Genomic DNA, 22,907 nt, shown 5'->3' with positions numbered 1-22,907 from the left:
AAAGTTCGATTACGATGTTTCATTTTCAAAAAATCAATTTTTGTTCTTTCTTTATCAAGTTCAAATTTGGGCTTTCGTCTGAAAAATTGAAGTTCGAGATTTTGTTGTTTTGAAAGCCCAATTTAGAGCTAATGCATCGAAAAATGGATAATTTCGAGTTTTTATTTTGAAAGTTGGATGTTAAGCCATCGTCTTGAAAGTTCAATTTTGGCTTTTCGCCTAAAAATCTCAACTTTTATCTTTCTCTAGAGTGTTCAAGTTTCAGCTTCTGTCTCTAGAGTTCAATTCTGAGCTTTCGTTTTATAAGTTCGATTTTGAGTTTTTGTCCCCAAGTTTGAATTCTGAGCTTTTTGTTTCAAAAAATTCAAGTTTGAGCTTTTATTTCAAAAGTTAAAATTTGAGCTTTCGTCTCAATAATTCAATTTTGACCTTTTGTCTTGAAAAATCAATTGTGAGATTATCCACTTCTAAAGATTGTAAGTCTTCTCCTCGAAAGGTCGATTACAGTCTTCCATCTTGGAATTTCAATTTTGATCTTTATTATTCGCAATTGTTCAAGTTTGAGCTTTCGTCTCAAAAATTCAATTTTGAACTTCTGTCTTGGAAGAAAATTTTGAGATTTCTTTTTGAAAGTTCAGTTTCAAGAATTCGCTTCAAAAGATCGATTACAGTCTTTAGTCTTGAAATTTTAATTTTGATCCTACTACTCGAGTGTATAAGTTTGAGCTTTTGTCTCTTCACCTCTGAAGTTCAATTTAAATTTTTTCAAAAATGTTCAAGTTTGAGCTTTTGCCGCAAAATTTTAGTTTGGAGCTTTCATTTCAGAAGTTTGATTTGGAGCTTTTGTCCCCAAGTTCAATTCTGAACTTTCGTCTCAAAAATTCAAGTTTGAGCTTTTGTCCCAAAACTGTACTGTGGATCTTTCATTTAAGAAGTCCGATTTTGAGCTTTCGTCACCAAGTTCAATTTTGAACTAAGCTTTCGTCTCAAAAGTTTAATTTTGAATTAAGCTTTCGTCTCAAAAGTTCAATTCTGAACATTCATCCCAAAAGTTCAATTCTGAACTGTGATCCCAAAAATTCAATTCTGAACTTTCGTCTCAAACGTTCAATTCTGAACTTTTGTTTCAAAAGTTTAATTCTGAACTTTTGTTTCAAAAGTTTAATTCTGAACTTTCATCACAAAAGTTCAAGTCTGATCTTTTGTCTCAAAAGTTCAATTCTGATCATTCGTCCCAAAAGTTCAATTCGGAACTTTCATCCCAAAAATTCGATTCCAAACTTTTGTTTCAAAAGTTCAATTCTGAACTTTCATCTCAAACATTCAATTCTGAACTTTTGTTTCAAAAGTTTAATTCTGAACTTTTGTCTCAAATGTTCAAGTCCGATCTTTTGTCCCAAAAGTTCAATTCCGAACTTTCATCCCAAAAATTCGATTCCAAACTTTCGTCTCAAAAGTTCAATCCTGAACTTTCGTCTCAAACATTCAATTCTGAACTTCTGTTTCAAAAGTTTAATTCCCAATTTTCATCCCAAAAATTCAATTCTGATCTTTTGTCTGAAATGTTCAATTCTGAACTTTCACTTCAAAAGTTCAATCCTGAAATTTCATCTCAAAAGTTCAATTATGAACTTTCGTCTCAAATGTCTCAAGTGTTCAATTCTGAACTTCCCATCTCAAAAGTTCATGTTTGAGCTTTTGTCTCAAAATTTTACTTCAGATATTTCATTTCAGATGTTTGATTTAGAGCTTTTGTCCCCACATTCAATTTTGAATTAAGCTTTTGTCTTAAAAGTTCAATTGCGAACTTTCATCTTAAAAGTTCAATTCTGGGCTTCTGTCTTGAAAATTCAATTTTGACCTTTTGTTTTGAAAAACGAATGTTGAAGTCTTTTTTGAAAGTTTAATTTCAAGCTTTTGTCTCGAAAGTCCAATTTTGGTGTTTTATCTCAAAATTTCAGTTTTGATCTTTCTCTTCATGTGTTCAAGTTTGAGCTTTCATTGTAAACATTAATCGGTTCTAAGTCTCCGCCTCTCAAGTTCAATTTTGATTTTTTACCTCGAAATTTCAATTTTGATTTTCTCATCTCAAAACATTCAATTTTGATTTTCATCTGAAATTATTTTAATTTCGATTTTTCAAATCAAAGTTTCAATTTCAATTATCTTCAAATTCTAATTTTTAATTTTTTTCATTTAAAAATTTTAATTTGGTTATTTTATTTCAAACTTTCAATTTTGATTTTTCATCTCAAAATTTAAATATTGATTTTCAAGTCAAAGTTTCAATTTCAATTTTGATTTTTCTATCTTAAAATTTCAATTTTGATTTTTTATCTCAAAATTTCAATTGTGATTTTTTATCTCAAAATTTCAATTTTGATTTTATTTGCACATTTCTAAATTTTAATTATGATCCGTCTCTCAAATTGTCATGTTTGAGCTTCAGTCTCAAAAGTTCAATTCTGAGCTTTCGTTCTACAAGTCCAATTTTTAGCTCTCATTTTGAAAATAACTTTGAGCTTTCTTTTGCTACCTAGTTCAATTCTGAGCCTTCATCTCAAAAGGGTCAATGATTATGGTCTTTCATATCAAAATTTCAATTTTAAAATTTCATCTCAAAGCTCAACTTCGAGCTTCTGTGCTGAAAGTTCAATTCTAAGCGTCGCTTGATAAGTTCAGTGTTGAGTTCTTGTTTTTTTATCCAAAATGAATCTTCAATTTTCACGTTCAAAGTTCAATTTGTAACCTTTTTTCTCAGAAGTTTATGTTTGAGCTGTGATATCAAAAATTCAGATTTGAGCATTTATCTGAGCAGTTCAATTTTGAGTTCTTGTTGTAGAAAAGTAATCTGAAGCTCTCACTTTGAAGTTTCAATTTTGTGTTCCAACAAAGAAGCATTTCAATTTTGAGCTGTCAAGTTATCTCAATTTCGAGGTTTTTGCATTCGAATTTCAATTTCGAGTACCTGCTAATTTTGTAAGTTCAATTCTGATCGCCCTGAATGGCCAATTTCATAGGGTTCAACTTATAGTTTTGATTTTGATCTTTCATCACTTAGGAAGTTTGGTTTTGAGCTTTCGGTGTGAAAGTTCATTTTTGAGCTTTTATTTTGAAAGTTCATTTTGAGCTTTTATTTTGACAGTTAGATTTCGAGCTTTTACTCGGCCTTCACATTGAAAGATCATTTAAGGTTATATTTTGAGCTTTCATTTTGGAACTTTGGTTGTTAGCTTATAGAGTGAAAGTTTGCTTTTGAGCTTTCACTCTGATTGTAAGTTTTACTATGAACTTTCGCTTTGAAAATCCTATTTTGAGAACCTTACAGCGTCCAGCGTCTTATACTGTTTTTTTTTGTCTTCTTCAACTGTACAGACCTACACGTTTCGCATAGGTGAAGAAATTAGGTTAAGCGTGGAATTACTGGCGTGTGTGTATAAGTTATGGCACACGAATACTAATCTAACCGCGATTACGGTTTTGTGTTTATTGTCACCAATACACGATTTGTATAGCAGTACAAACGGCGCGGCGTGTACATAATTGGATTAGTATATCTTGTACTACACATATCTTGCGAGTACTTATACTTACATATACATGTACCATACACACATGCACAATATGGTGACACAGAGCAAACTAAAATACTGGCAGAATTGCGTATATTTCATGTGTACGAGTGTATACGAGTATGTGCGTCAGTCAGTGTCGTCGCCTCATCGGTTGGTCGTCAGTCTTCGCGAAGAAACCCCACGTTTCCTGCCCTTATACTCGTACAAATACTTGTAAATGTTAATCGCTGTATTCTGGAGTAAAATGGGACGAGCTAATATGCTGATGGATTTATTATTCCTTCAAGTTTTGCATGTATGAGCAGAGAAGAGGATACTCCTCTAATATAGGACCTTCGTCATAACTTACCTATTATACCTATACTGCTTGGTAAAAGAATCACGATTAGGTTGAGGATTGGCGTTTAATTAACGCCCATTCGATATTTAATCGTATAATACCAACAGTGTAACTCTTTTTAAACACGTGGTCTCGGGTACATCTATTTTTAGATGAAGTTTAACGTAACTACGTGTGTCGATTTTTAACGGAAGAATTTTCAAGTTAGGTACTAGTTTGTGTGCGTTTATGAGAGGTGTACTTACAATATGTACGTAGAGTAAGTACACAAATTACTGAGTAATTGTGTACTAAAGTTTTCTAATCAATGGAAATACGTAATACACTATCAGTTTACTTGATGCGATTGGAATGTGAGTAAATAAATGTCAGCTTTTAAAAATAGGCAGTACGATTCTTTTATCGGAATTTCATTCATAGTTAAACTCTATACCTACCTACACATGACCTGAAAATTTATGAAAATTAGATTCCAAAAAATCTCATTTTTTTCGCTTAAATTGTAAAAAATTCTACCTCTTTGTAAAAACTCTAAAAAAACACGCGTTTTTATCAAAATTGTCAAATTTTTGTTTTCTGCCAAAATTGCCTAAAAACGTTTTTTTTGTTTTTTGTTTTTGCCAACGTTGGAAAAAAGCCTACTTTTTTGAAAACTGTGAAAAAGGATAGTTTTTTTCTTTTCTTATCATACTTATGTACCTATACTTTGCCTAAAAGTCATATTTTTTTGTTTATCAAAATTGGAAAAATCCTACTTTGGTTGAAAATTTCAGGACTGGCTCATTTTTTGCCAAGATATAGTCTAAAATTATTGTTTTGCTACTGAAATTGCAAGAAATTCTTCTCATATTTATAAATCAAAGTTTTTGGCAAAATTCAACCCTAAGGAGAATGGTCATTCTGGGAATACAATAATTCTGGAAATTTAATTAGAGTATTCCATAGTCAGGAAAAAAAGTTTGGTGAAAATCTACGCAAATAAGAAATAGTCTTTTGGGGGTGACTGTTGAGGATAATGGATTTGGGGATTATCCCAGAATCCTATTTAAATCTTTAGTATATGCTTAAACTATTAAATTTGAGCCACCCCACTCAACCCTATTTCTCAAAATTGATCTCATTCTCATTTGATGGACTACAACCAGAGCTCTGGGACCAAAACGATCCTGAAACGGAACTGATTAAATCTTGATTCAAATCCAATCCCAAAACAAATCCTGAAACTAAAATTGTTATTTTTCTTGATCCCAAAACTAAAAAAATCTTGGAACTAATATAATTTTTAACCCAAAACAATCCCAGAACTAAAACAAAATTGTTTTGGTTTTGGGATTTCAATTTTTGCCTTTTTCCATCTTTTTCCTGCAATTTTATTTTGATGAATTGTCATTTTACATCATTTATCATCATTCATTCAGATTATACTTTGATAAAAATTACTCGACGAATTAAGCAAAATATGCATTTAAAATGTTACACTAATTTACACCATTGGATTCCCCATGTCTAAACATCCCATTTTTTAAACCGCTTGCAGGGTCCATTGGCCAATTTGGGCTTTAAATTGGTGGAAATGAAAATCCCAAAACCGGAAATGATTCATCCCGGAACCAAAACAATGTTTTCAATCCTAAAACAAATCCCAAAACCCAAATGAAAATTTAGAAGAATGTGCAGAGTGTTACGCTTTATGGACTACAAAAAAGTATTTGAGTGTTCAGTGGCAGAAGTTATGGTATGAGGGATGGTCAAAAAGTAAGGTTCCAACCCCTGGCATTTGTGTAAAAATGAACGAAAATGAAAAGTTGAAAAATTGTTTGATTCTCTGAACTTTCTAGATCATTTTGATGTGATCGTCTGCAAGATTTGAGCCCTTTGTCACTTTGAAAATCAGCTTCGCAATGATAGTCCTCGATAAAATGTCCGTCCAACTTCTTAAATGTTGATTGAACTCGTTTTTTTCAGCATCATTCTAGTCACCTTGGCGTTTTTCAGATGAGAAATAAAATGTACCTGTCCACCTGGTGCAGGATCAAAGCAGTGTGGGGTAATGGAGTACAACTGACAATTTAAATTTGTCGATCAAAGCTCTGGGGACTTCAAATTTGCTGATTAAACCTCTAATGACATCACCAATGCTTTAATCAACAAATTCAAATTGTTAGCTGTACTCCATGCACCAGGTGGCCAGGTACACTTAATTTCTCATAAGAAAAACAAATTTTCCGGCAAAAAATTCCAAGGTGACCAGAATGATGCTGAAAAACGAGTTCAATCCACATTTAAGAAGTGGGACAGGCATTTTATCGAGGACTATCATTGTGAATCTGATTTTCAAAGTGACATAAGGGCTCAAATCTTAAAGATGCTTATATCAAAATGATCTAGAAAGTCCAGAGAGTCAAACCATTCTTCAACTTTTCATTTTCGTTCATTTTTACACAAACGCCAGAGGTGGGGACCTTACTTTTTGACCATCCCTCATAGATCCTGCTGGAGATGGGTGCTCCAAAGCATCTGGTGTGGTTGATCAAACAATTGTATGAGAAGGGATCAGCTAATGTCTGTGCCAACAGGACAACATAAGGAAAGTTCCAGTCAGAAAAAGTAGTCTGTCAAGCATAGACTTTTTATTCTCCTCATCTGGACCTCTATTCCAATGGTACATTTTGATGCAAACATCCCAAATTCAGCGCATTGCGCGAACTCGTCTCTTATCTGACCCCATGTATAATCAGATTTGAAAGTTATCATCTTCCACACACAATTATGCACAGGGTTGGGTCACCACACGTTGAGGGTGCCATTGAATTCATTGAAAACTCGATTTGGAGGTTTGCATCAAATATTTGTGTGGTTTCCGATTGGAATAGCAGTCCAGATAAGGAATAAAAGGTTGATACCATCAAGGCTGCATACCATCTCCTCTTCTATTCAACATCTACAGAGAATACAATATCATCCAGGAAACGCTGCAAAAGATCATAGATGACTTCGATAGAACTGATGAATGGCAAGGAGGTATCCTGATAGGTGGCCAATGGATCACCAAAACTTTGGTGGCCTCAAGTGTGGAGTATACGTCTGTGCTGCTCAAGTGCCTGGTGGAAGTCAGTGCAACATACCTATGGCCTACTAATCAACAGGACAAAAACAATGATGATGATTGATTGGGTAACCAACAACTCACCAGAAATTCAGGAAGTCGACGGAATTGAACTTGTGGAGTGATTCTCCTACCTTGGGTCTATCATTGAGAACACAGGTGGGTGTGAAGCTGAGATACATCACCTCTGCTAGCTTACTAGAACTGTGATGACTTTGAAATGAATGTGGAGTGATTCGGTGATAAGCAGGATGCAGGACCCTAAAAATTCAACTAGTGAACACGCTGGCCTTCTCTGTGTTCCTGTATGCATCAGAGACTTGGCCCATTTGCAAAAAGAATTGGCAATGGATCAAAATGATGGAAATGTGGTACTGGAGGCAGCTGCTGAGAGTCCCCTGGACAGCAAAGAGAACTAATGCCTCAATACAGAGAGAAATTGGTGTGACTAAACAACTATCTGCTCTGCTGTGATCCTTGGTTGGATACTCAAGTACTTTGGATAGATCATAAGAGTGGATGGCATGGAGACAATATTTTTGTGCAAGGCAGAGTAGAAGGAGCCAGAGCAAGAAGACGTTTGTCGACTTGGTGGAGAGTGTTCATTTGCAAAGAAACCAGCTGCAGCTTTGCCAAAAGAGTGAGAAGTGCACGCTGCACAGGACAGGGAGCAATGGCATGGCAAGTGCTTGCCTGCCTGTAATAATCACAATACCCCCCTCCCACCCCTCCCAATGGTAATAATTATGTTAATGACTTCTTCCCTTATATTGTAAAATTTGAAAGATCTACCCCTCTCCTTATTTTGTGTGTAGTTGATATTCTGAAAATCTGCGAAATTTTGAAAAAAATTGGCCCAGAAAATCAAGATACGTAAGATGAGGAAAATTATTTCTCTCAAATCCAAAAATAGACACTCTGCTACCTACAATTCAAGCAAAACAATCCAGATTAAGATCCTCTGTAACGATTTTTTTTAGGTTCTGTACTATATGCCTTTCTCCTCCCCCCCCTTTAATAACATTTTGCAGACACCTTTTTTTGGTGTGTGGGGGGGGTGTTAATTGAAAAATGTCTCAACTTATGTTTTGACTTGTGAGCTTCAATGAAATCTTATTTTGTTGCACGTTTGTAATTGGTTGTTGTTGTTTTTTATTTTGTACAAAATACCGAATGTTTATGTGTGGGGGGGGGGTCAAGTTATGAAACTCATCGCGAAAATGAATTCAATTCTTTTCTGAAATCTCTCAATCTTACAGCAAAATGTACTGAGACCGAGAAGACGAACCGTTTAATTTGATTAGAAAAAAATTAATTCATTAGCTGGTCGAATGGTCGAATTTCGCTTGGATCATTTATTCTACATAATTTCGAAGAAGTAAGGATAAAATGAGGCAGAGCCGAAAGAAGCCAACTCCATCGTGTTGATAATAGAAGTTCATTTAGTCGATATTTCGTAGGTATAGCATAAGGTTTTCGAAAATTAGGAATAATTCACGCTACGTAGTCTTAAGCTCGGCTATACAGCAATACCGCACCTATATCTCTAATACTACCTATGCGGGAAAATATAAATTTCTTTTAATTTTACTTCTTTAGCGTGTACTGTTCTATACTTTACCATAACAAAGCAAGCGAATTAATTAAAATATCGTTCGTTAACGACGCTTCAACGTTCCTACATACATAAACTACGCGTATTCGTAATTTTTTTCGCTAATGTGTGTGGCTCAAAGTGGAGTCGAGTTGAAAATTGAACGAACGTGGAAAAAAAATAAAAAATAAAATAAAACAAGGACATGCGAACACAGTGAACACCCTGTTCAAAGTTGAGTATACTATTGACGTATGCTTGGTGACGATGATTAAACAACTGCCAAAGAGTTACGTCGGTCGGTCGGTCGGTCGCTTGTATCGTCTATACATATTACATATATGCATAGATTGTTCATATAGTATTTCATTATCGCGCTCTTCAAATACCCATAACTATTAGCTATACGTAGCAGAATCGCGTTGACAGGTAGTTTTGGACAGGAAACCGACAAAGAAGGGAGGTAATATTCAGGTATTCGTTATTGTAGGTAAATTGAATTTGATAACGATGATACGTACGTACGACCTAAGGTCACGTAATAGTTGAAAATATTGCGCTGGCGAGAGAGCTCCTCACCTCACTTTACCCCGCCCTCTTGATGTCTGAATTTCTATGTCGAAGAACCTTGATTTTATTACGATAGCGACAATTTAATTAATTATATGACTATAGAATCGCTTGTATTTTTTTTAACGTTTTGTTGGTTTTTGTTTTTGTTGTTGCTGCGCAGGTGGAGATACCATTTTGAACATGAACGATCATGCGTTCACTCAGATGCAAGGAGATTTGGACCAGCAACGATTGCTGGGGGATAGACCGCAGTTCCCCTCCATTGTTGATCAGATATTGGCCAAAGAAGTCCACGATAAAGAAAGGTGAGTGATTTGAGTGGTTTTCATTTCGATATTATGTGTAATTAGGGTATACCTACCTGTAGAGGAATTTTCAAATCGATCTGAAAGGGTCAAAAATAATTTTCGAAATTACCAAATCACAAATTTTTAGCTTTAATTTGCTAAAAAATCAACCTTGCTGCGAAAATTGGTAAAAAAATTCATTTTCAGCATTGCCATAAATTACCAAAAGTCTTGTTTCCCCTCCCCTCCCCCGCCTTCCAAAAAGAAATAGTTGCAAAATGTCTCATTTTCTCGACAAAATTTTTGAAAAAGTTGGCATAATTTTTTCACAAATAATTTCCAAAAAATCTTTCTTTTCTTCTATAAATTGCCAAAAAGAATGTTTTCTTTGCTAGTAGTTCCAAAGTCCTACTTTTTGCTATAGAATTTCTTGCTTTTTTAAAAAATTACAAATCGACAAAAATTGTTAAAAAGAAGAATTTTTTCCAATAATTGTCAAAGAGACCTAATTTTTTGCCAAAAATTTACAAAAATTCTCACTTTTGAGTGATTTTGAGGTCTGATGATTGCCAATTTTGCTAAAATTCTCCAAATTCTGTTTTTGCCAAAAATTTACAAAAATTCTAGATTTTTAGCAAAATTGAAATGTTGCAGCCTTACCAGAAAAATTTCCAAAAATTATCGTTTTTTTTTACCAAACTGTTACATGAGATTTTGAAAATCAAATTTGGGCAAAAAATGGAAAAAAATCAAAATTTTACCAATTTGAGTCGGAAAGCATTCAAAGCAGCATCATATGCTAAAATTTCAGACGTTGAAATGAATTATTTGATTTTTGATGAATTTTTTAAAATCAAATTTGGACAAAAACTGGGAAAAATCAAAATTTTACTAAATTGACTTTCAAATTTTGGGCCAAAAATGGGGAAAAATCAAAATTTTACCGATTTGACTGGGAAAGCATCACTCGCTAAAATTTCTGGTGTTGAAGTAAATTTTTTGATTTTTGATAAATTTTTAAAAATCGAATAAAATTTCAAGAAGTCTCACTTTTTTCAAAAATTGTCCTAGAAGAGTCTCGCTTTTTCGACAAAAGTTTTGAAAAAGTCTCATGTTTGCGAAAAAAATCATTTGTTCCCAAGTAGGTATTGCTAAAAAAAAGACCTAGTTTTTTCTAAGATCGTCAAAGTTCTGCTTTTTGCGAAAAATTCACAAAAATTCTGGCTTTTTAGTAAAATTAAAGTCTCGCTGTGTTATCAAAACTTTTCCAAATATTTTCGTTGTTTTTTTTTGGAAAAAAATTGGTAAAAATCACCTTTTTTTGACAATAATTGCAAGAAAAGTATTTTGTTTGCCAATAATTGCCAGAAAATCCTGCTTTTTGCTCAAATTTTGTAAAATCTTGATTTCAGACCCGAAGTATTGCTTTTTAGAAAAATTAGTGAAGGGTGAAAAGATATCACTTTTTCCAAAAATTACCCAAAAGTCGTGCTTTTTTGCTGGAAATTGCAGCATCTTTTTTTGCCAATTGTTCCTAAAAAACTCCATTTTTTGATAAAATTGTCAGTCTTGCTTCGTGACAAAAATTTTTGCTTTTTCAAAAATCAATGAAAATTGTTGTTTTTTTTTGCAAAAAAATCCAAAAAATCACACTTTTTTCCAACAATTGTCCAAGAGTCTCGCTTACGTGCGAAAAATTGCGAAAAAGTGTGGCTTTTTCGAAGACTTTTACTACAAACATTGCAAAAAAGCAGTACATATTTTTTTCCAACGATTGCCAATTTTACTAAAATTGTCCAAGTTCTGCTTTTTTCCAAAAATTTACTTAGAAAAATTCTAGCTTTTTAACAAAATTAAAATCTTGCTGCTTTACCAGACATTTTCAAAAATTATCGTTTTTTTTTACCAAAAATTTTTTAAAAATTTCCCTTTTTTGACCAAAATTGCAAAAAAATATCAATTGTGAAAAAAAAAACTGAATTATTCTGAAATTGTAAGTCTTGATTTTCGACAGAATCTTATCTTTTTAGTAAAACTGCTGTAGAGTTTTCTTTTTGTTCAGAAATTACTCAAAAGTCTCGCTTTTTTGCCATAAATTGCCATAAAGTCTGCTTTTGCTAAGAAGTTTAAAATCTTGCTCTTTGACAAAAATTGCCAAAAATTGTCAAAAATTGTTGTTTTTCAGCAAAATTGCTGACAATAATTGTCGTTTTTTTCCAATAAATTCCAAGAAGTCTTACTTTAAAAAAATAAGTTGTCCAAAATTCATACTCTTCCAGTAAAAGTCTCCTTCTGTTGTATTAATTGCTCAAGTCTGGCTTTTTCAACAAAACTTTGCAAAATAGTTTAACTTTTTAAAATTGAAAACCAAAATATGTGTTCTGTTTTGGTTTTTTGTCATTGGGGGGGAGGGGAGGGATTTGGTTTGAGCTCTTTCAAGAACGGTGCAGATTTTTGGAAACTGACTGGGCCCTGCTACCATTTGATCTGTCATAAATGTAGATATTATTGAAAATTTGAATTTGAGTTATCTAGCTTGGAATTATTTCTTTCTGAATATTTTGTGAGTGGAATGAGTAACAAATTCATCAATAATGGGTCTGCAAACACATTTTGATTTTTTAGCTCTGCTACCATTTCATAAATTTTCGGAAACTTTGATTTTTCTGCAAAAAAAATTGACAATTGTTGCCAATTTTTGTGAAAATGGACTCATTACAATCTCGTATTTCTTGGAAAATATTGAAGTTTGAGAATTTTTTTAAAATTTTCATCTTTTTTTTTGGGGGGGGGGGATTTTCTTTTGAGCTATAAATTTGGTCTCAAGAAATAACGCAATGTGAGACAAAATCAAATTTAATATCCCAGAGTCCACAATTAGTGAGCTTCTCCTCTTCCATTTTCAGAAAATTACACAAATTTGATCATGAGAACTGCGAGTAGACCTAGTTAGGTACTCATAATACGTATCATGATCATGTGCTGGAATTTAGCAGTCTGCACCATTAATTTACACATCTGCCTACGCGAACGATATTTAGTTTTAAATAAAAAAATAAGAAAAAAAAATGGTGAAAGTAGGTCGTATTTGCATTTAAATGTTTATCTTCTCATGCTGGTTTTATGATGTTTATATTTCGCGATAAATTTTTCTCTAGAACCATCTACATGTACCTACACAAGATATGTACATGAGCATATTATACTCGTACAAACAACTCTCCATGATATTAGTTTAATCACTCGAAGATTCAAAGAACAAAAAAAAAATAAAAAAAAAACATGGAGAAAATATGGGTACGACATTGTTGCGTAATATACGATTTTTTAAAATTTCCATTTCATTATCGTGGTGTTTTTTTTTTTTTTTTTGGTTGAGAGGAAAAAACAAAAAATTAATAATGATAAGAAAAATGATGCGGAATTTTTTGGCTGAAACTATCTCGTACAAATATTTAATTTAGTACTGCACGAAGATCGGGTCATTTTGCAAAGAATGCGAAAGTTTTTCCATTTTTCCTCTTTTGTGTAATTACCAGAGCACGAAATTTTTTGGAGAGTATCAGCGTCTTGGCAAGAAAACAACGTGCTGCTAAATTGGTTCGAGTAAACTATGAACTTTATTTCCCATTTGACGATTGATTTATGTGTAGCGGAACTTGACCTACGATAAACGTACCTCCAGCGATATCTGCTGTTGAGCTTTGAAAGTCTGGCGATATTCAGTTTTATGCTTATGGTGCAGAGTGCGTTGGTATGACGGTTGGTAGGAAAGTGAAACTTGGTCGTTTCCTTGTGTTGTGGTTTGGATGTGTAGGTCATGGTGACGAGTTGTTGGGTGTTGCTGTTGATGGGTTGCATATTCGTATGTATAGAAGAAGTTCGTGTTTTGCGTATTATTTTCTACGATGGAATGAATTGCGTTGAAATCTTCTCACGAGGAAGGAAGTTTTTGGTGGAGATAACAGAAATTTATTGTAGGAGCGTGTAAAATTTCAGATGCTGTAAGCTTTATTTCTCAAATTTTGACGAATTTTTTCCGAATATTGATCTAATCGAGGTAAAAATTGAGTTACATCGAGGTTTCTAGTGACTCCTTAATTGATTGGTCACCGTTTGAAGCTGTTTAGTAGAAGTCATCAGTGGATTTTTGAAAGGGGGGGGGATTTTAAGAATAAGCTGTGGGGTCTGAATAGATCTGAAAGGGCCAAATTTGAATATTCTGTACGATTGACCTCAAAATAGAAAAAATCGATCAGTTAAATTACATTTTTACAAATTATTACTTTGAAAAAAAATTATAGGTGGTTTTTTTTTCAGTAATTGAAATATCTCGTAATAAGGCCCAAATTTGGAGTAAAATTGTTCGGGATTGCTGAAACTTGAAAAAATATGTTTTCAGTGTTTTGAGTAATGAGAGTAGTTTTGAAAATATTTTGCAAAACAAAAAAAAAAACAAAAATGCATCGACTTTTCAAACTGATTTATCGATTTTTGATCGGAAAGTTAATTTTGAAGAAAAAATAATTGATTTTTTATTGAAATTTGATTACTTGATTTTTGATTGAGGGGTGAATTTTTGAGGACAAAATTAATTTTTCATTTCTAACATAATTGATCATATGAAATCAAAAATCGAAAATGACTCGAATTTTCGATTATCGACTTTTGATCGAGAAATTAATTTTTTGAGGAGAACATATATTTTTCATTTCCAACATGATTGATCCTACGACATCAAAAATTAAAAAATGATTCGATTATTGGAATTCGATTAATCGATTTTCGATAGTCGATTTTTGATCAAAAAATGAAGTTCTGAGGAGAAAATGAAAAAAATCGATTATTGGAATTCGATTAATCGAGTATCGATCATCAATCTTGATTGGGAAATGCATTTTTGAGGAGAAAATCAATTTTTCATTTCCAACATGATTGATCATACAAGATTCGATTATTGGAATTCGATTATTCGATTTTCAATAGTCAATTTTTGGTTGAAAAATGAAGTTTTGAGGAGAAAATAAAAAAAATTCTAACATGAGTAGTCATTGTGAAATCAGAAATCGATTTTTGGAATTCGATTAATCGATTTTCGATAATCGATTTTTGATCGAAAAATGAAGTTTCGAGGAGAAAATTTAAAATAAAATTTCAACATAAGTCATTATGAAATCAAAAATCGATTATTGGAATTCGATTAATCGATTATCTATAATCGATCTTTGATCGGGAAATGAATTTTTGAAAGGAACCACAATTTTTAATTTTCAGCCTGATTGATCATACAAGATCAAAAATGAAAAATCATTCGATTAATGGAATTCGATTAATCGACTTTCGATAGTCGATTTTTGATCGAGAAATGAAGTTTTGAGGAGAAAATTTGAAATAAAATTTCAACATGATAGCCATTATGAAATCAAAAATCGATTATTGGAATTCGATTAATCGATTATCTGTATCGATCTTTGACCAGGAAATAGTAGAGGAAATGAATTTTTAAAGAGAACCTCAATTTTTAATTTCCAACCTGATTGATGATCCTGAAATATCAAAAATAAAAAATGATTCGATTATTGGAATTCGATTAATCGTTTTTCGATAATCGATTTTTGATCGAAATATGAAGTTTCGAGGAGAAAATTTGAAATAAAATTTCAACATGATAGTCATTATGAAATCAAAAATCGATTATTGGAATTCGATTAATCGATTTTCGATAATCGATCTTCGATCGGGAAATGCATTTTTGAGGAGATAATCAATTTTTCACTTCTAACAGGATTGATCATATGAGATCAAAAATCGAAAATGACTCGATTATTGGAATTCGATTAATCGATTTTCGATGGTCGATTTTTTTAATCGGAAAATGAAGTTTTGAGGAGGAAACAAATTTCAACATGATAAGTCATTTAAAATCAAAAATCGATTATTGGAATTCGATTAATCGATTATCGATAATCAATCTTTGATTGGCAAATGAATTTTTGAGGAGAAAACCAATTTTTCATTTCTAACATAATTCGATTAATCGATTTTTGGTTGAGAAGTTCATTTTCGAAGACGAAATTTTATTTTTCATGTTTCATTCCGAACATAACTGATCAGTGATCATATGAGTTTGAAAATTGAAAATTAATCGATTTTTAGGATTCGATTGATCGATTTCTGATCGGAAAGGGTATCTTTGAGGTTGAAAGCCATGTTTTATTTCGAACTCAATCAATTATATGAGATCAGAAATCAAAAAAGGCATCGATTCTTGCGATTCGAATGATCGATTTTTGATAATGATCGACAAGTTCACTTTTGAGGCTGAAATTTATTTTTTATTTTAAACACAATCGATCACGTTCGCGGCGTTTCAAAATCAATTTGAGAGTACATTGTTTCAATATATTTGCCAGCAATTTCAAAAGTTCGAAGTTGAGCTTTTTGTAGAGTTGAATTTTCAAAAGCTTGCTAAATTTCAAAAATATAATTCAAAAATTTGGAAAAATCCAGAAAGAATGCCACTATGAATTTTTAATAATGGTGATGATGATGGTGATGATGATGATGATGATGATTTATTCGAAAAAAAGAATGGATGAGACTGATGGGAGGGGGGTTGGAGCCCAGAAGTTTTAGTCGAAAAGTGAACAAATTAAGCCATATCATCGAAAGATAATTATCACTTCTGAAATGGGAAATATTTTGGAGTATAGTGGTATCAATTTTATGGCAATTATTGCCATTTTGAAAAAACCGAGAAAAACAAAAAAATTTGATTTTTTTGGCTGTTGAAATTGGTAGATACTTGAAACGCATTTCTTTTAATCGAGTAGTATAAATAATCGATTCGATTGCACGAAAGGTGTACTGTACGACTTAATGGTAGTAGGTACCTATTTCGTGTTATCGCCTACGACGAGCGAAGTCATAATCAATTTCGATAGGTCGAATCGTAAGCGAAGATATTTTAAGCGAACAAGGTGAGTTGTGGGAACATGACTCGAGTTCGATCGTCAATTATCAATCAATTAGCAAACGTCGTTTTAGTTAATAGCTTCGAACATTAGACCAAAAGCTCGACTAATCTAATTGGACACTTTGTTCGCAGGATGGATGTCGATATTAAACGAGCATTAATTGTAAGATATGGCTTTTCGTTTCAATCACAGAGTTCCATTTGACTTTGCGGTGACGGGATTTTTTCAATAGAAGGGTTAAAATAGGAGCGAGTGAAGTGAGGTCGCATTCGTTAGCCGAATAGCTGTGTGAGATTGTACCTACCATTCATCTTGACTTGTGCGAGCTCATCGCGAGTTTCTCTAATCTCTGTTTTTGTATGCTTGAAAAATCGAACTTGTTTTTCGAATCGTTATAGAAATCGGTATGAATATTTGAGTATTCGAGAAAAATCACGAAACGAACATTACGATAAACATTTCCGATGACGAAACAATTGTTAAAATAAGCATCACGAAAATAGAAATTAGCTATAAAATTTCATCACCGGCAAGTTTTTCCAATTCCTTCTCCTCAGTGTTTTTTTACGACCTCCATGGAGAAATCCAAACATATCATTTCAATCCTTTTTCTTCGACAACTTTCACAGCTCGTGAGTAAATCACATTACGATCGCGAATGGGTTCGAATTCGAAAAAAATTCACTTTGCAATTTTGAAAATCGGAAAAAAGTTGGTAAAAAAATTGGATTTTTTTTGGGCCATTCAGTTTTTTCTCACATTTTTTTCAATTTAAGCACGTTTCCACAATGCTTGGTGAAAAAAAATCCTTCAAAATGAAAATATCGCGAGTCAAACTTACAAAAAGTTATCAAGAATGGGCAAATTACCCAAAAATTGTTCAGCGTGGTCTAACTCAAAATTAATACAAGCGAATTTTTATTTCAATTTCAATTTTCAAAAATTTTAACAAATTCTTTTTCAAATCCAAAAAGTACCACATTCACGTGTTCAACAAATCTTACCAAAATTCAAACACTTTTTTTTTAAAAATCCCAAAATTGTACTAAAATGTCATTTAACATTCGTTCAAGATCATGGATTGGTTCAAAATCAAATAATTGTCCCAAAATCAAGAGGTAATTTACACCTTTACACGACTATAGAAAAATCAGCTCAACGTCTCATGAAAGTGAATGAAAAAAAGTGATTCCAAAAATAGTCGAATTCATGTGTTTTTCAATGAAAATTACAAACCATAAAAAATTGACTAACTTAATCCAAATTTGGCTCGACAGTGAGAGGAAAAAAATTGTCGATCAAAATTGATCCATCAAAAGGGACAAATCGTTTGAAAAATTAATTTTTTAGCATTTAGAGAACTACATAGAAAAAATTAATAGAAAAGAAATCAAGAGGAAAAATGTAAAATTACAAAGATTGATTTTAAAAATGGAAACAGCAGCACTTTTCAGACAATTTCTGACAAACGTTAGGACTTTTTCATTTGACAGTTTTTGCAAAAACTGTACTTTCAGACTGTTTTGGCCAACAAGATTTTATTGACCATTTCGGCATAAAACAGAATTTTTTGGATAACTTGTCAAAAAAAAAAGGGTCTTTGCCTAAAATATCTCGTCAAAAAAGTGCAATTTGCTGACAATTTTGACAAAAAGCAGGAGTTTTAAACATTCTGGCCAAAAGCAGAAGTTTTTTTGATAACTATGAAAAAAAAGACAATGATTTGGCAAAAAACAGGACCTTTTGGGATAATTTTCACAAAAGCAGGAATTCTGTCCAATTTTGGCAACAGAATTTTTTGAAAATTAAAAGCTAGAGTTTTTTTTACAATTTTTACAAAAGTTACGAGTTTTTTATAATTTTGACAAAAAAGGAACTTCTTTACAATTTTGACATGAATGAGATTTATTTTTACAATTTAGCCAAAAACAGAACTTTGCAGACAATTCTGGCGAAAAACATAACCAGACCACGACTTCTTTGGTTAATTATTTCGGCAAAAGTAGCAATTTTTGAAATTTTGGCTACTAAGGTAGGTATTTTTCGACAATTGTGGCAAAAAACAGGACTTTTTGGCAATTTTGAAAAAAGTTGAGATTTCTTCATAATTTTTCATAAAAAAGAAACTTCTGTACAATTTTGGCAAAGATGAGACTTTTTGACAATTATACTGGCAATAAGATTTTTCGAACATTTTGGTGATTTTACAAAAAGTTGAGATTTTTTGATAATTTTGGCAAAAATAAATTTTGCAGAGGGCATCCTCCCCATTTTTTTCTACAAATTTTTGAAATTTTTCAATCCTCCAAAAAACTCTACCTATTATGAATTTTTTTTCATTATTATTTATTTGAAGGAACAAAAAGCAATCTGTTACAACATTTATTAAGATTGAAGCCTCACTGGTAGGTCCAATATGTGACATCTACACAGACGGTATATTTCTTGATCAGGATTCAGAAGATTTTTGACTAATACATTGTCATGGTTAGAAATCCTTTCTTGATAGATGTTACCTACTTCTTATGGATATCGTTGATTTCACACTAGGTATTTCCAAATCTTTAGGAATTGTGCTGTTCTTCACATACCACATCGCGTTTATAAGTTTTCTTAGAATTTTGTTCTAGAATCTTTTGATAATCAGGATATTAGATTCACTAGCTGAACCCCATAGTTCAATACCATAGGACCAAATTGGTTTGAATAAACATTTGCACATTTAGAGCCAGTAGCGTAATGCGGGTTGGTTTAGCTGAACTTGGTTTAAATCTTCAACCAGGTTCAACTTCTGTAGTGTTGCACAACATTGGTTCAGGTTTAGATTAACTAATCGTTTGATAACGCGTTATTTAACCAAATTTTGTCGCAATTATTGTTGGTTATGTCTGTGATATCAATGTTTTGGAGCAATTTTTGATTATATACATATTTTCAATTATTAGAAATATCTTACAATTGGAAACAAATTTCTAATTTTTGAATAAATTTAAAAAAATAAATATTCTTGAACGAATAGTTGACTAGATTTTATTTTTTTGCTGCAGGAAATTAATTTGTTTGAGGTAAAATGTCCATACGTCTTCTTCTTTGTCAAAAGTTGGTATTATTTGAAGTTATCGGTTTCCATTTGCAAAATAATCAGTAATCACACAACCTGAAACAACCAATGAACACGTACAAATTTGTTAATCCTAGGTTAACCTCCAAAAATTGTCGAGTTAAGTAAAACCAGGTTCAAGCTGTAAAAACAGTTTAATTGTCCATTGTGCTACACTGCATTTTAGTTACTGAAACCAGAGTTCACCTACAACTCTGGTTTAAACCTGCATTGTGCTACTGACCCTAGATCTTGTTTTATTGGTTCAGCATTTACTAGTGTTCCAAGAAGCCAATAAAGCTTATTCAAGTTTTTTGTCGAGTTGAGTTTTCTTCTTCAGAATGTGATGTCTTCATGCGAGATGGTTATCAAGGTGTGATCCCAGATATATGACGACGTTCATTTCATTGTTATTAAACATTAGTGAGCTAGTAGTTTCGACTTTTCTTCTGGTAAAAAGAACATAGTTCAATTTTTCACTACTGATTTTGATTCTCCAAGTTTGACACCATTCATTTATTGCGTTCAAGTTGTTTTGTAATTTGTCCATTGCAACATCTGGATCAAAATCTTGTGTGGTAATTGCAGTGTCATCAACAAATATTGCCATTGTGATGTTGCTTGTCAAAAGGATGTAGCCTGTGTAGAGAAGATATAATATTGGGTTCAATACACTTCCTTAAAGTACTCCTGCTCAGATTGCTCTGAAGTCAGGGCTGAATTTTCTATCACTTAGATAGTTAGCCAGAAGATTGTATAGTATGTTTGGAAGATAGTTTTCAAGTTTCATTAAGAGACCAGCATGCCATATGTGATTGCAAGCTAAAGCCTCAGCATACATTTTTTTATCTTTGAGAGAGTTGTTAATTTTTTTGACGAGACGATGTACATACTTGCTGGATAGTACCTATTGGGTTTTAAACAAAATTCGAATTGGTGGTTTGGAATCAGCTTTCTATTTTCCAGAATTGGCCACAGCCTTTGTAAAATTAGTTTTTCAAAGATTTTAGATAGGATTGGCAATAAGCTAAATGTCGTATGATGAGGTTTCATGTTCTGGTTTTCCTGGTTTATGAATGAGAATAACTTCTGCATAATTTCTATTGGTTAGGATAGATAGAATCCAGTTGTAAGTACTCTTTATCATGTTGAAAATTTGTATGATATACTAAATCAGCCGGGGTGGAAATTCTTTGATGATTTTTCCATCGATTTTGTCCTATATCCAGGCGATTTCTTGTTTTTAATTTGTTTAACAATTCGTCCAACTTCGTCGATTGTGATTTTTGGTATTTGAGTGTGAACATTTTTTTCGACAAAAATTTCACACACTCACCTACCTCATAATTATTTTATGTGAAGGTTTCTTAATTTTTGGACCACCTCCCCCTCCCCCCTAGAAAACAAGAATTTCTAATTTTGAGCAAGTATGGGCACATTTTTGGGCCATGGTGGGGGGGGGGTCGGCTCAAAAAATTTCTTGGGGTGGTTTTACATCAAAACTAACATTTTGGGTGAATTTCGTAAAAATTAGAGAAAGTGTCGATTTCCCTATCTTATCCTGAAAGGCTCTTCGTTAGTTATTTCTTATTTTACCCATATCGTGAGCGTACATCGATGACGCAATAAAACCAGAAGTCAACGCATCCGATGCGAGGGTTTAATTTGGCTAAAAATTTTCCATTTCGAAGCTCGCACGAGTGTAACTGTAATTTTATACCTACTCGTATGTCTATATACGAGTTCGTTATATTTGTGGAATATTATTCAATCACTTTATTCCTTACTCGAGGGGTCAACTGACGACGACTACGACGACGACGAGACAAGTATAGATTCGATTTCGTGACGATTCGCTGTTTTTTTGTCCCATTTCCTGTGTAATAATTTGTTGGAAAAATATGGATCAATATATATTATATATACTATATAAAGTAACGGTCGTTACAGTTTACTTTAAAATGTCACGTTGGTTGATTATATTTTTATTTTTTTCTTTCTTGGCCGTTGAACAACGAATACCTTACTCGTGCCTCTGCCTACTCACCACTTGTACGTACATGAGTTGAGTTTTTTCCCCATTATTCCTTTCCTTTTTAATTTATAAAATGTTACGAGGACTATTTCTTGGGATTTTTTCCCCCCTCCCTACCATAAAACAAAGTTTATGCTCGAACGCTTACGAAAGGGCAATTTTCACGCTGATTTCTTTTACAGGGCATCGTTGTACAAGTCGGACGCGTATTTTATCTATTAATCGATAATAAACACGTATAGGAGACTTTGAATTATTGAGCATTCGGTCAGCTGGATTGGATGGTCGTCGCCACGTGAATCACCATCAAACCTGCTCTTCTTGCTCCTTCGAATGTCGCAGTTAGGCAATTTTATTAACGTTAATTTAACTATAGGTCGTCGTGTGTACGAAACACAACACGGTGCAGGTTTGTCTCCCCTCCTAGTACCCTCTGCCCATCCGTGGGTCTCTTTTGACGCGAAGTGTGCATGAATCATGGCTGTATATTCGGAGCGATGACGAGGTTTTTATTCCGAGTAGCTATCAGAGTACTGCACGGTTAAGTTAAAATAGCCGGATAACCGCCGGAGCTATCGGCTAATTTAACTACAGGTTACAAACTGCAGTTACTTTTGTCGGCGCGCGCAACCAGCGGTAAGTTAGGTTAATAACCATACGTTAACCGCATTCGGTTCTTTGGTGTCTCAACAATACATTTTGGTGACTCATCAAACAGATAAGACAGAATCGAACATTACATTTCCGATAAGAGCGCGGTATAATCGCAGGTAGTTTAGTCATTTTAACTACAAAATTATCCGCATAGGCTAACGCTAATATAACTGCTTTTGGATGAGTTATATTTGGTAGCTTACCGCACACGACACGCGACTAACGCAGATAACTTTTAACTATACCGTGCAGGACTCTGGTAGCTATATCGAGTTTATATATTTTAATCCTCGAAAAATTATAGTACGTAGGTACGTGTGTTATTTCGTACTCGCACTCGTATAGTAGTCCCTATGTAAATACAGTCTTCCTGTTTTTCGAATAATTAAAGCGGAAAAATTACGTCCGATGTGAAAATTTTTAATCAAATTCTATTCTCAAGATGCGAATAAAATTGCCACAACAACAGAGCACACGACGAAGATTATTACTCGTGGGTCTTCTCTTTATACGATGAATAATGGAATTCGAGTACTCGTATTCCTATAAGTAACTATATGTAAAAAGGAAATGACGAGTGTTAACTTTTTGCGACGAATTATTGGCTCTGGCTCACGTCAGTAGTCTGCGATGGTCTTCGAGAGGAGAAAGGTGTGCTGCGAGCTG

At 33.1% G+C, this 22,907-nt stretch overlaps 1 protein-coding gene across 1 annotated transcript in view; it reads left to right on the top strand.

The window, feature by feature from the left end:
* Positions 1-22,907, top strand: part of Gdap2 (ganglioside induced differentiation associated protein 2) — a 151,658-nt gene that overhangs the window by 63,169 nt on the left and 65,582 nt on the right. Inside the window, exon 7 of the mRNA XM_065365114.1 lies at positions 9,349-9,493. Coding sequence (XP_065221186.1) covers positions 9,349-9,493 — 145 coding nt within the window. The remainder of the gene's footprint in view (positions 1-9,348; positions 9,494-22,907) is intronic.

The sequence above is a fragment of the Planococcus citri genome, chromosome 1, assembly GCF_950023065.1.
Source record: "Planococcus citri chromosome 1, ihPlaCitr1.1, whole genome shotgun sequence".
NCBI lineage: Eukaryota > Metazoa > Arthropoda > Insecta > Hemiptera > Pseudococcidae > Planococcus > Planococcus citri.
Note: the sequence above shows the minus strand (reverse complement) of the source record. Positions and strands in the feature narration are given on the sequence as shown.